The 13,655-nt window shown below is 28.6% G+C and overlaps 3 protein-coding genes across 3 annotated transcripts in view; 2 read left to right on the top strand and 1 right to left on the bottom strand.

Moving 5' to 3' along the window:
* Window positions 1–13,655, bottom strand: part of LOC132926100 (uncharacterized) — a 63,156-nt gene that overhangs the window by 34,711 nt on the left and 14,790 nt on the right. Inside the window, exons 4-7 of the mRNA XM_060990441.1 lie at window positions 5,223–5,446; window positions 4,708–4,841; window positions 1,598–1,791; window positions 617–782 (exon numbers count right to left, since the gene is read on the bottom strand). Coding sequence (XP_060846424.1) covers window positions 617–782; window positions 1,598–1,791; window positions 4,708–4,841; window positions 5,223–5,446 — 718 coding nt within the window. The remainder of the gene's footprint in view (window positions 1–616; window positions 783–1,597; window positions 1,792–4,707; window positions 4,842–5,222; window positions 5,447–13,655) is intronic.
* On the top strand, window positions 10,466–11,041 carry LOC132923904 (uncharacterized). Its single transcript, XM_060987898.1, has one exon. It carries the CDS (start codon window positions 10,466–10,468, stop codon window positions 11,039–11,041), a length of 576 nt encoding a protein of 191 aa, XP_060843881.1.
* Window positions 11,154–11,633, top strand: LOC132924056 (uncharacterized). Its single transcript, XM_060988130.1, has one exon. It carries the CDS (start codon window positions 11,154–11,156, stop codon window positions 11,631–11,633), a length of 480 nt encoding a protein of 159 aa, XP_060844113.1.

The following is a 13,655-nucleotide window of genomic DNA, read 5'->3' as shown; positions in this document are numbered from 1 at the left end:
TAATCTTTTATAACGTGTCTGTAAAAAGTACAAACAGGGAGACTTTTTTATATTTAGTTAGAAGCAGGAAATAGTCACAAAAAAAATTTAAAAATATATTGATGTTGATAAGAGGATTTTAAAAATTGTTAAAAATTATGAACAAAGTGGAATTTTATCATTTTTTAGAGGGATAGCCCAAAACATTTCTGTACAGTAACTATTAAATTTTGGATTATTATATTTTGTAGCAATGTTTTTAATTTATGCATATGTGTAATATAATTATTTAAGTTAGGTTAGATTAGGTCACATATTATGTATGTTTATTGTTATGTTATTGTCATAGGTATATGTAAAAGACGAAATTAAAAGAATTGAATAATTATAATTTTGTACTCGTGCCCAAACGGCAACGTCTATTTGTTCTAAATCGTAATAATAAGGTATAATGATAAAATAATTTAATAATTCTTAAATTTGTTTAAAATGTCAAAAAAAACCTTTCTGTACTAGTACGGGTAATGTACTATTGATTATGATTTTAAATTGGATCAGGATAACTAATGAGGCTAAATTGCCAGTACTATATTTTTATTTTTATCTATAAATATTATCCACTGCAGTAGAAACATACCATAAACATAGGATTTGACTATAGGGCTCATTATTTCCGGTGTCAGTATATTTTCATTTTCTCTATTGAACTGTTTCAACAACGGCGGTTTGCAAAACATTTTGTTCACTGAATTTTTGGGATAAGTAATTTTCATTCTCATTGTTATATTTTTTTCATCGTGCATCTATTTAACGTAAATCATATTCTAATTAATTTTTTACTCATACATAAACGCAACTATTTTAACTACATACAGAAATAAATACTACTTTAATTTAAACAGACTTACATAGGATGGGATCATCTATTCACTTACCGACACGACTTCAAATTAATTTATTATTAATTTATTTTAGGTTTGTTTTGAGAATGTTTTTGTAATAATAATTTCCAAAATAAAAACTTACTTTCTTTAAATTCCATAATTATTATTAGAAAAAAATCAGTTAACCGCTCTATTCTATAGAGTAGGTGTTGAGTGTACCTCGTAATTGAGGACTACCTGTGTCACTATAATGTGTTAAATTTGAATTTAATGATTTAATTTTACATGAGAAAAACAATCTTGAATGATCCCCCACAGTTTTTAAAATGCAATGTTTGGAAAAAAAAATTCCAAGGATAAAGATCTGATGTTGCTTAGATCTAGGATCATTGAACTGATTAAAAACGTCACCATAAAATCAATATAAAAAATACTAACTTCAGTCAAAATGTAAAAATTGAAGATTTAAAGATTTTGTATTAATGTTATGTTAACATTGTTAATTGTTATTATTTAACTAGATGTAAATTATAAAAAGGCGAAATGCTATCACTTTTTAAAATTATGTTTATAAGTTGCTGTTCAATTTAATTAGAAAAAAGAAGACCTGAAAAATTATGAAATAAATATATGATTAAATATATGATCTTAGTGAATTTCAACATAACAACATTTTAAAAATTAAATAACTTGACTTTAACGTTGGTATATTGTGTGCGATAATCATTATTTACCTCCGTTTCAAGTTTTTGTTGTAGTTGTATAGTTTTCATTTTGTTAAACATTTTTTGTTTTCTTACATTCTTATTGTGAAACTTAACCTTTTTCACTTTAGCCCATGTGTGATTAGGTTCAGGTAATGGTTCTAAATAAGGAGATGCATATTTTTTCGTCAATTTCGTTGATTTTGGAAGTTTCATGTATTTAACTAGAATCAGAACCCGATCAATATAATCTAAACTATATATGTATATATATATAAAGAGAAGTAGTTTTTTGACGTTGTTAGGGGTAATCTCTGGATCTTCTGAACCGATTTTGAAAATTATTTTACCAATAGAAAGCCATATTCATTGTGAGTGTCATAGGCATAAATTTAGTCCGATAAAGTTAATTATTAATTCAAAAATGAATTCAAAAAAATTAAATAAAAAAGGTGGGCAAGTGGGTATCGCTCTGCTGTAAAGACGAGATGGAGAGTACGTCACTATAACGGTTTTGTTAAATTTAAATGCAATGTCATTGTATACGAAAAACGACTCTAAACGGAGATGATTTTTCAGAATAGGATAATTAGTAAGATATATTATATTATTACCTATATTACCTATATTCAAATTTTAATAAAAAATTAAATTTCATACGCTCATAAAATCTTTTCAATATTAACGATAGAATTTTTTTTTACAATTACTTGAAGGAAAATTTATGAAGAATCTTGTATTGGGTTTTTTTAATCTTAGATATAAATCAAAAAATTTTATGAATTTTCAACATCAAAATTACTTGCACATTTTCGCGGTTTTAACATATTTTGTAAACATTTGAACTTTAAATGCTTGTCAACAAACATTGTGACTAACGACTATTGATTTTTTTTATACTACGATAAGTATAACTTATAATAAACCTTGTATTAAATTTTAAAGATTTTTTGGTGTTTCAAAAAAAAAACTTGGACAAATCGAAAATTTCAATTGTCTATAAATAGCTTAAAAATGGTCAAAATATTCGAAAAATGTATTCGTAAATAAATAACGCTAATGTAAACATTTGGTAAGAGTATTAAGTATTTACAATGATTCGTTTTTGAGTTATAGCAAAATAAAAATATCGATTTTGACAAAACTGATTATGCGTAAAAATTCCAGTTTTTCATCACTTTTTTAGGGTTTTTCTTAAAGCTTTTGAAAACTACTGAAAATATTTTACTTTTGACCCCCCCAAAGTACCAACAAGATTCATTTTCTTTTTCAAAGAGGGGCTGAAGTCAAAAATCAAAGCATTATTTCTTCTCCAAATCGTGATGACACAAAAAAAAAAAAAATAAAACATACATTATTGTAAAATCTCAATTTGTTCAGAATCTAAAACATATTCAAAGTAATTAGACATGTTTTTAGTATCCTAGCAACCGCTTAGAAGAAATAACAAACAATTTTTAAACAATTAAAAATTAAAGCTATATAAAAAAAAAATCCTTTTACCCCCTTTGAGGTCGAAATTTGAAAAATTCTTTCTTAGTGCGCCCTTACATAAGCTTTAACCCTTATAGCTTAAAGAACCTCTCAGCGGTTCGGTCTGGGCGTTGATGAGTGAAAAAGAAAGTAAATAGATTACGTAAAAGTCCAGGGGTGGCCAAACTTTTGATAAAATTATACTGAGAAATGAGAATATGTTTTTCCTTTGTTGAGTTATAAAAATACATGCAACTATTGGATAGGGTCGGCTGAAATTTTTTATTAAACTAATAAATATATAATAGTACATTCTAAATAATAACGCCACTGCTGTTTGACGTATTTCACTTCCATTGCATTTTGCGACTGTTAAACATATATTTATTCGAATAAACTTTATTAACGCATCTAATACACGGGCAACGCCGTGACGGGACAGCTAGTTATAAATAATTATATAACAGCATAAAAAAAATTAAATATGGAAATGATTAGAAAGTATAAAATCTAATAAGAATGTGCAGTGAGAAAAAAATTTTTTCAGAATAAATAGAGCTTATTAAGGTAAAATTCGATCGACGTCAAGTAGATGTATTGTCATTATTCAATTTAGCTTTTGAAAAAAAAAGTAAGGGATATTAATGAGCAACAGAAATGGAGATTATTGAAGAATGCCGATGATAATTTTTGTTGACGTTGACATACTCCGATGATAATGTACCTAGTAAAATAACCGAGAAACTCTTAAAAGCAAGTATGTCAATAGAATTTCATAGTGGTGTCAAGAAACAATTTAAATATAAACGACTTATTTATAGGAAATAAGAAAATCAAAGTAGTAGACAACCGACAACTTAATGTATTTGGAAGGTATTATCAATTAACAGGGATGCAATCATCAATATGCATCATGAAATAAATGAAAGAATCGCAAGTAGGAATCGGTATTATTATATTACAAAAAAATTATTAAAATCAAAATTACTATCATGGGCATCAAACAATCACCAATACTATAACTACTTGCAACGAATAGTGACGTATGCAAGTGAGATAATAAATGTAATTAACAGAAGGTGAAGAAAGAAAATTAATATTTGAACGAAAATACTCCGGAATACAAGAAGGTTACGCTTTAATCAAGGAACAAAAATGTGTAACTGAATAATTGCAAAAATTATCCTACATTTTATCTGGTATAGATTAGTATGGAGAGCAAATGATCAACTAATAAAAAAAGTAATTGTGGGGAAAATTAATAAAAAAAAGTTTAATCGATGTACGTAGTATCAACTGATAGATTTTGAAAATGATACCAGTAAAACAAGATACGACATTGTAACTCATGAGTCGATTTATAATAGGGAGAGACCGTTGAAGACAACATTTGTCCTTAACGAACCGGTAAGCTAAAAAGAAGTTAACCTTATTATTGCGTAGTTGTGCGAATTAAATTATTTGTGTTATATCTTATTGTAATAAGTTACTTATAAATTGGTTTAAATATTTATGAGGCAAACAATAGTTTTGAATAAGTAGCATATAGACATTTAGGTAAAAAATGTAATGAAAGTAATAATCAAAAATCAGTTTTAAGCAGTTTTTTAACTTTTTTTAAATCGTAAATATAAATGAATTATATTTTTTTATCAATAAATTCTTACGATTTTTTTCAGGCATAGCATTCTTGAGAAAGTATTCTAGTCTTTTGATAAAACACGGATATGCTATATGAAGGATACTAGACATTAAGATCCGTTCTTCTAGCAAATAATCTTTTTTTTTTTCGGCTGAAATGATAATACCAACATTTTTATTAAATATATTATGTAGATTAGTGGTTTTCAAGCTTCTTAACAATACAGCACATTTCCATCTTCTACAACATTTTCGCAATACACAAATGCATATAATACATGAAACATATATTATATGCATTTGTGTATTGCGAAAATGTTGTAGAATATATTAGACACACTTTAAAAACGTTCGCAGTATTATAATAAAATTATTAAAAATAATATCCTACATAATCGTATTATATATTGTTTATATTATTTTTAGATTGGGTATTGTACATTTTAATGAACTTTACACAATATCACTCTTTACTAAAAGGCCCTTTCTTAAACTAAATGATCCTAATCAGTTAATAAGTGGTTTGAAGATAGGTTAACTTGTTCGATTGCAGAACTTTTCATTGTTCTTTTGTATCACGTAATCTTTAATTATCTGCAGAAAATCTACTAAATAAAGTTCAGTTTTGAGCAGAGCATCCATTGCCACAGTGTGTGGGATGAACGTACACACGCCTAGAGCCTTGAGTGCTCGCCTTGTACTCTTTGCTGTAGCCAAATCGAAGTCTTCTTTCATAAGATTAAAAAGGTTGTCCAATATAGAAATCTGATACACAGAAGAGAGAAAATATCAGTTAAAAACAATATTTGAAAACAATTGTAAACTAATATAAAATTACAATATATTATATTATTTTAAGTACAAACTGTATGTTATTATGATAACAATCTATTTAGTAGACCATTTCGATCACTTTTATTTTTACAGTATTGAAAATAAAATTTCAAATAAAAAGTTCAAAATATTATAAATTAATAAGATAAATGGCTCTTTTCCCCTATTTTTCCTGGTTTAGTATCTACATGATATTAAAATCGGTTTATATTAGTTTATATTATCGTATAAGTAGATATCTTTGACATTTACCCAAACAGAAAAACAAGATGAATAAATAATAAGCACTATTAGGATGGTTGTGAAAAAATCACAAAATCACCAGTCAAGAACTCTTTAATTTTAAAATTATTTTTTTTAGCTAACGATACTCACTAAGATGCGATCACAAGTTTTGTTATTAAATAGATAAATGTTATCTTAACCCAATTGTGGGTATTCACAATTTTTTATATTGTTACATGATTTTAATGGATATTCATTGTGACGTTTTAGCTTTTTTAGGGACTTAATTTGCACCCACTAAGCAAAGGGAATAATTACTTAGTAGCTTGTGACCCGTGCCGCGTGGCTCCAATGAAGAGACGTCGGCAGATTTCATAGGTTATATAAGAAAATAATAAATAAATATGGGTTTAATAATGACTAGGTATAGTTTGTAAGGTTTTGGTATTTTATGTCCGCAAAAAACTACCCACCGTCTAAGAGGAACACTTAGTCAGTAACCTGCAAGCCGCACCGCGTGTAGGCCCTAAGGCCAAGTCGGTTATTACATGCATTGACTAATGAAAGCCAAAGATTTATGGGGGAAGAATAATAAATAAAGGCATTTTTGGTTTTAAGGTAAACATGATATTTATTTATTTATACATTTTAAACGGGTAGGTACCCTTTGGTAATAATAGTACAGAAAGCGTAAGATTCAATATGACAAAATAAGAGTTAACAATGTTAGGATAAAATAATAATACAATATTAATACAATAAAATAAAATAAAATAGTGATAAAAGTGAATAATAAATAATAATAATTATAATAATAATAAACATGGTATTTAATTTATTGCTAGACTTAAACCTAAGTATACATTTTGTTTAAATAAATCACGTGATATAAAGAAGAAATCAATGTGAACAGCTATGGCATTACATAATGAGAGCTCTAAGGAAAAAAGATGCGGAACTGTAGTTGTTTTTGTAAAATGGTATATGAAACAAATTCGGTTTTCTTAAATAGCGATTTGGTGTTATAAAACCAATCATAGATAGCAGTTCCGGGGAATCAACAAGACCGTTCAGTAAATCAAATAAGAACATAATATTTGCAACATTCCTTCTTAGGTTACAACTTGTAAATCCGAAAACCGAGTTTTGCAAACTGGATGTAACAGGTATATTCAATTTAAAACATATAAGTTTTAAAAATTTATACTGAACTTTTTCAATCGCCTCTTTAAATGAAGAATAACTTGGAGACCAGACTACAGAGCCGAACTCGAGGTGAGATATAACAAGAGAAAAGAATAATGTTTTAAATGTACAAAGATTTTTAAAAGTTTCCGTACTTCTATTAATGAATCCTAACATTTTAAAGGCTTTTTTAATTATGGTATTAATATGTATTGAAAAAGAGAAACTGCTTTCGATAACAATTCCTAGGTCTCTAACAAAATTGACACGCGTTATGACACAGTTATCAATTTTATAATTATAAGAAATTGCATTATCTAATCGAGAAAAAGTAATAACACTACGTTTACTAATATTTAAGGGTAGGCGATTATGACGGCTCCAATTTGCAAATCTATCCAAATTCGATTGTAAATTTATAGTATCTTCAGGAGATCTAACTATTGATAATATCTTTGCATCATCAGCAAATAAGAGAACTTCTACTGAGCTATCAAATATGGAAGGTAGATCATTTATAAATAATATAAATAAGAGAGGGCCTAGGTGAAAACCTTGGGGCACTCCAAAAGAAACTAAAAAGTCATTTGAAATATTAAAAGATACTTTTACTGCTTGAGTAGTTGAGTACGAGAGCTAATATAAGATTTTATCCAATCTAAAAAACTACCATGGATGCCAAATGAAACTAATTTATTTAGTAGTAGGCTGTGGTTTACTTTATCAAAGGCCTTTTGTGAAATCAGTATAAATTGAATCTAATTGGGCATGGTTATTATGGGAATCAAGTATCTTAGACTGAAAAAGTAATAAATTAGTTGAAATCGACCTTTTTGGTCTAAAACCATATTGGTTTTTACATATGTATGGAGACATTATTTTGGTTAATTTTTTATTTATAATTGGTTCAAATATTTTAGGTATATGAGATAATTTATAAATTGGCCTATAATTTAAAACATTATGTTTATCCCCTGATTTATGTATTAGTGTGATAAAAGTTGTTTTTTCAAAATATTAGAAAAATAACCTAAACTTAAAGATTTATTAAAAATTAAATGTAGTCGCTTAATTAATACAAAACTACACAATTTTAGAAATATTGATGGTACACCATCAGGTCCTGTACTCGCATTTATATCTAAATTATTTAAAAAACCATGAGTTTCATTTTGATCAATAATCCAGGAGCTTAAATTAACATTTATATTGTTCATTAAAGCCATATTTGAAATTATTTGGGATTCTTCGTTAAAATTTATTGAATCAGAAACATTTAAGAAAAGTAGTTTAAAAATAATTAAACTGTTTCAGAAATATTTGAAGACGAGTGATTATATTTAACGCAATCTAGTACAACATTGTTAGTTTTTTTCAGTGAGTTAATATATTTCCATAAAGGTTTAATACTTGTTTGGATGCTGTTTTCTAGATTAGTAATATGTTGTATGTGGCAGAAAGACACTGTTTGCATTTCTTACGAAGATTAGAGAATATAAGATAATCTTGATGTGAATGACTAAATTTAAATTTTTTAGGAGCACATTTCTTATCAATAATGAGTTTTCTGAATTCAGCATTTGCCCAAATAGGAAAAGAAATTATTAAATATTTTTGTTTTGGGTACATGTAAAGAAAATGAATGATAAATTATTGTCTAGATTAAGTTCGAAATCGATGTTAGATAGAAAATAGGAAATTTCATTAAAATTATATACGAGTGGAAGTTCATAAGAATTATGTAAAGAGGGATTAGTAAATTTTATATATAACTAGCTGAATTACCCGTCATTGCCGGGTTTAAGTATAAAAAATGTCTACAGCCCAACTTTAACCGGACGGCCACAGACCAAGACAGACGATTAATTTTAATAGATATATAATAAAAATAATTTTAATAGGCTTATTATTTTATTATATTTCTATCAGCGGGAATAACCACCTGAAAATTAGTATTATTTTGACTTGCATTATCTATTTTGGTTTTTAACTCTCGAATTTACTTATTTTCAGTATGCAGCATATTTTGTAGCTGTTTGACTAATGCTTGTTTAACTTCTGGATAAAGAAAGCATCTAAGTTGAACTTCTTTTTCATCTTCGCCAACAAAATATATTTGTAAACATTGTGGGTTTTCCTGAATATTTAGAATCAAACTGCCATACAAATGGTAGACTTGGCCTTGCACTTTAAATGTTGGCATAAAACCTTCTTCAACAATCTGTTTAGCACCAAACGAAGTCATTTGAAAACAACTATTATATTTCCTAGTACGATTAATGAAGTGATCATGATCAGGATGGTCTCCCTCAAGTAAACTGCGTAATGGTTCTGGGGGCGGCTGTAAGGGATCGAGTTGTGTTTTACCTATATTACAGCACATACCAGGAGTTTCGCCTTTCCACTTGAGAGAGTTACAAAAATTACATTTTTGGTTCATAGTGCCAATGTTATTTTTATAATCAATTGTGGGATTATATGCTAGACCAGATAATTTCTTAATTTTCCATTTCCGTAAATTAATTTTAGTCGGAAACCCTAAAGTTTCTTGGTGTTTGATTGCTTTGTACTTTGTTATAGCTTTCTTAACATAGTTGATTCGAGTTTTATCTGTATAGCAAGCACGGCGACGCTTCTTACTTTTTTTATTAATTTTAATTTTATTTTTCTTATTATTTTCTGTGACACTAACATTATTAAAAATAGATAGTATAGCCCTCTGAAATAGTAATTAAATTTACTGCAACATTATAAATATTAGGAATAGATAAATAAACATCAAAATGACCACTATTAATATTTCCAGTTAGACGCAATCTTTTTACTGGGAATGTATCTACACCAAATTTAGCATAAAGATTATTATTATAATAAATTTGAAATGAAAATAAGAAAATATTTCCAGCTGCAACCAATTCGCAATAACCACCGTACACAGTAGGATTGACCATTTCACGAACATAAGCCTCAGCAGTGGAAAAGTTGTAACCATTTGAATTGTAAGACATAGTAATAAAGTTATTCCAATTATCAGACACATACGAAACAATTGTTTTTCGGATCTTCTGACATCTTTCTTGAGTGTTAAACAAATGAAATGATGTTGAACGGAAAAGGCAGGCACCATCACCGATAATTGGTACAACTATTTGAGGTGTTAACATTCCATTAACAAAAATGTCTTCAATCGATGACATTTTTAAAAAAAAATATTCAAATAATTAAATTGAATAAATATAATATTTTAAATAATTTTCCAACGTGTTTGGGTAATCTTTATGGTGTCACGTCATTTCATCGTGCGTCAATTCACCGTGGTCATTTTATCGCAACGTCAATTCATCGCGTTATAAATAAATCGCGCGTCAATTTATCGCGTGTTATCGTTTTTATAATTTTTAAACTCCAATGAACTCTAATGATCTCTGTCAATGCTAGCCTCAGTCTTATGACAACCGTCAAATCATCATTTTAACCGTCGTGTATCGTGTATTTATCGAGTACGCTCATTTATTATTATAATACAATTATTATTCTATTATGGCTTTTCAAATGCTAAAAACTGAGAAAGGGAAAGATAGTATTTGCTACGATGGCTACATTTTTTTAAAAGAAAAAGAAAATGATACGAAATCCATATGGAAATGTAATCAGTATTATAAAAATAAATGTCGCGGACGACTTCACCAAAGCGAAGGGAAAATATTAAAAAACACTGACCATAATCACGTTCCAAGTTCATCAGACATTCAGGTAAAAAAAACACTTGATAATCTAAAAGATATAGCCAGTAATAATAGTGATATGAGTACACAATCGGTAATAGGTTCAGCACTTATTCAAATCCCTACTGAATCGTCTGGGCAGTTACCTAATATAAATAGACTTAAACGTACTATTCAACGTGTACGTAAGCAAAAATTACAGTTGCCCAATGACCCGACCAACTTAAACTTTATCATACCTGATGAAATGACAAAAACCATAGATGGAAATCTTTTTTTACAATATGATAGTGGTATTAATACTGAACGAATTTTAATTTTTTCAACAACACGTTTATTGTATCTTATGACACAATGCGACAATTGGTTTTGTGGATGGCACATTTTCTAGTGCACCATCATTATTTTATCAATTGTATACAATTCACGCTGTTCAGTATTCTAATGTGTTACCGTTTGTTTACATCTTATTGCCAAATAAAAAAGAAAACACCTATAAACGTATGTTTCAAGCACTAAAAACAATTGTGTCTGATCTAAGTCCTAAGACAATTATGGTCGACTTTGAAAAAGGTGCAATGAATGCAATAATTTCTGAATTTCCTGAAGCAAAACTGAAAGGTTGTTTCTTTCATTTATCGCAATGTATTTGGCGACAAATTCAAGCTGCAGGCCTCCAAAAAAAATATATACATGACGTAACTTTTGCGCTACAGGTTCGTAAATTACCAAGCTTAGCTTATGTACCAGAAAATAAGGTTATTGAGTCTTATGAAAAATTGTTGGATACCAAATACTTTATTGAAAATGATGAACTACTATCACCAATTCTTAATTATTTTGACGATACATGGATAGGACGTACTGACAGGCGACAAAAAAGGCGATCGCCTACTTTTAAAATTTCGATTTGGAACTGCTATTCCTTAGTTTCTGAAGATTTACCAAGAACAAATAATGCTGTTGAAGGATGGCATAATTGATTTACATCGATTTTAAATCAATGTCATCCAAGTATATGGAAATTTATATTAGCATTGAAAAAAGAGGAAAATATGAATTAAATAAAAATCGAGCAATATATAGCTGGAGAATGTCCACCAGCAAAAAAAAAGTATTAAGATAAAGCTCAACGTCTGAAGCAAATATGCTATGATTTTGAAAATAGACCTATCGAAGACTATTTACAAGGAATAGCCCACAATTTTCAATTGCAATTGTAAATTTTGTAAATAATGTATATTATGTAAACGACAAACAATATTTATTGTGATTAATGTTTTTGTGATTTTTAGTGATTATTTAAATAATACAATTTGGCGATGCATTGACGTGCGATAAATTTCGACTTTATACATAAAATGTGATATACCTATGTAGCTAGAGGCTCAAGGCTTATTTTTCACTAAAAATCTTTATACAGTGAAACCTCTGAATAGCGGACACTCTCGGTCGCCGAAATTTTGTCCGCTATTTAGAGGTGTCCGTTATTTAGAGGGAAACATTTTTTTTTAATATATAAATAAATTCAATAATTTTATTTTATATTATTTTTACATTAATTAAATACATGATAAAACTAACATTTCTGAAAAAAATCTGTTACTTTAGTTTGTTTACTAATTGCAGGCGTAGTTATTTCGCATGTTAAGGCATTTTCTAATTGGACTGTGTTTGAGTACAATGAACTATTTTGTACCTCGATAGAAGAAATATATTTACGTATGCCTTTTACTGCTAGTAATGCCTCTCGTAGACTTTTTATTTGTGAATTTCTTGATCTTCGGTCCCATCATTTTCTTCATCACTTTCTTCTTCGTTTTGTGTAGACATGGACATGGTCATACTATCAGATGGATTTTCGATATCGGTGTCGTAAGTCTCTACGCAATCGTCTAGTGTTATGTAGTCATTTTCCGTAATTTTATTGTCAATTACCTTAATAAGATTGCCAAGTTCTTCTATTATTGTAAGTAGATCATCAACGTCTGTAACGTTGTTATCACGGTGCCTAAATCCAGATAATAATATCCGCAATTTGTGTTTTACTAACACTAAATTTGTCTGCTAATGCATGAACGCCCATATTTGTATTTGATGTTCGAAATTCCAGAATTTCTATTTTTTCTTTTAGAGTTAATCGTTTTCTTTTGCTGGCCATAGCGCACTACAATAAAGTTTGTATATTGGCATCACAAACACAACTAAACGCACATAGGACAATGCATTAGTTACAATATTTCGTTGACACGATAATATTTCAATGACTGAACGGATAAGATAAGATTTCCATATACAGTATAATAATGTACAAACAAGATAACTTAATAATTGAGGTTTTTATTCAGATATTCCAAAATAATTCTTAATTTAAGATAAAAATTATTAACAGCAATGTCATAAAAGTGTCCGTTATTTAGAGTGTCCTGTATTTAGAGGTTTTCCTATACATAAATAGTGAAAATGTCCCCGTCCCCGAAAAAACGTCCACTATTTGGAGGTGTCCGCTATTTAGAGGTGTCCGTTAAGGGAGGTTTCACTGTATATAAAGAAAAGTGTACTTTATAATAATCAATGTAGAGCCGAACCTATTTAAGTTATCGAATTTAAATTTTGAGAATAGAATAATATTATAATTTCACCGAGCACAAAGAAAGGATTTTTCAAAATTTTGATTTTAAAGGGTTGAAATCGGTAAAAATAAATTTGTACGTGTAATTTGTATATCTATATATTATATTCATAATATAATAAGAACTATAGCAGTCGGCCGATAACGGGAATATAGTACAGACGGCGCAGCGGCCCGAGGGTCTTACTTTATGGTTTCGTGCTTGCAACCGGACATTTTTTCGTGTGTATATTTTATCAGCGTGTAGATATGAATTGTTCTGAGGCGTAAGACACCGAATAGCTCAATTATATTACCTCTTTATTATGTTTATTATTGTTTACAGTGGCGTAACTGGGAAAAAATCTAGGGGGGGCAATGTATAATGAATGTA

Source organism: Rhopalosiphum padi, chromosome 3 (assembly GCF_020882245.1).
Source record: "Rhopalosiphum padi isolate XX-2018 chromosome 3, ASM2088224v1, whole genome shotgun sequence".
NCBI classification, from domain to species: domain Eukaryota; kingdom Metazoa; phylum Arthropoda; class Insecta; order Hemiptera; family Aphididae; genus Rhopalosiphum; species Rhopalosiphum padi.
The sequence above is the reverse complement of the archived record's forward strand: the minus strand, read 5'-3'. Positions and strand labels throughout refer to the sequence as shown.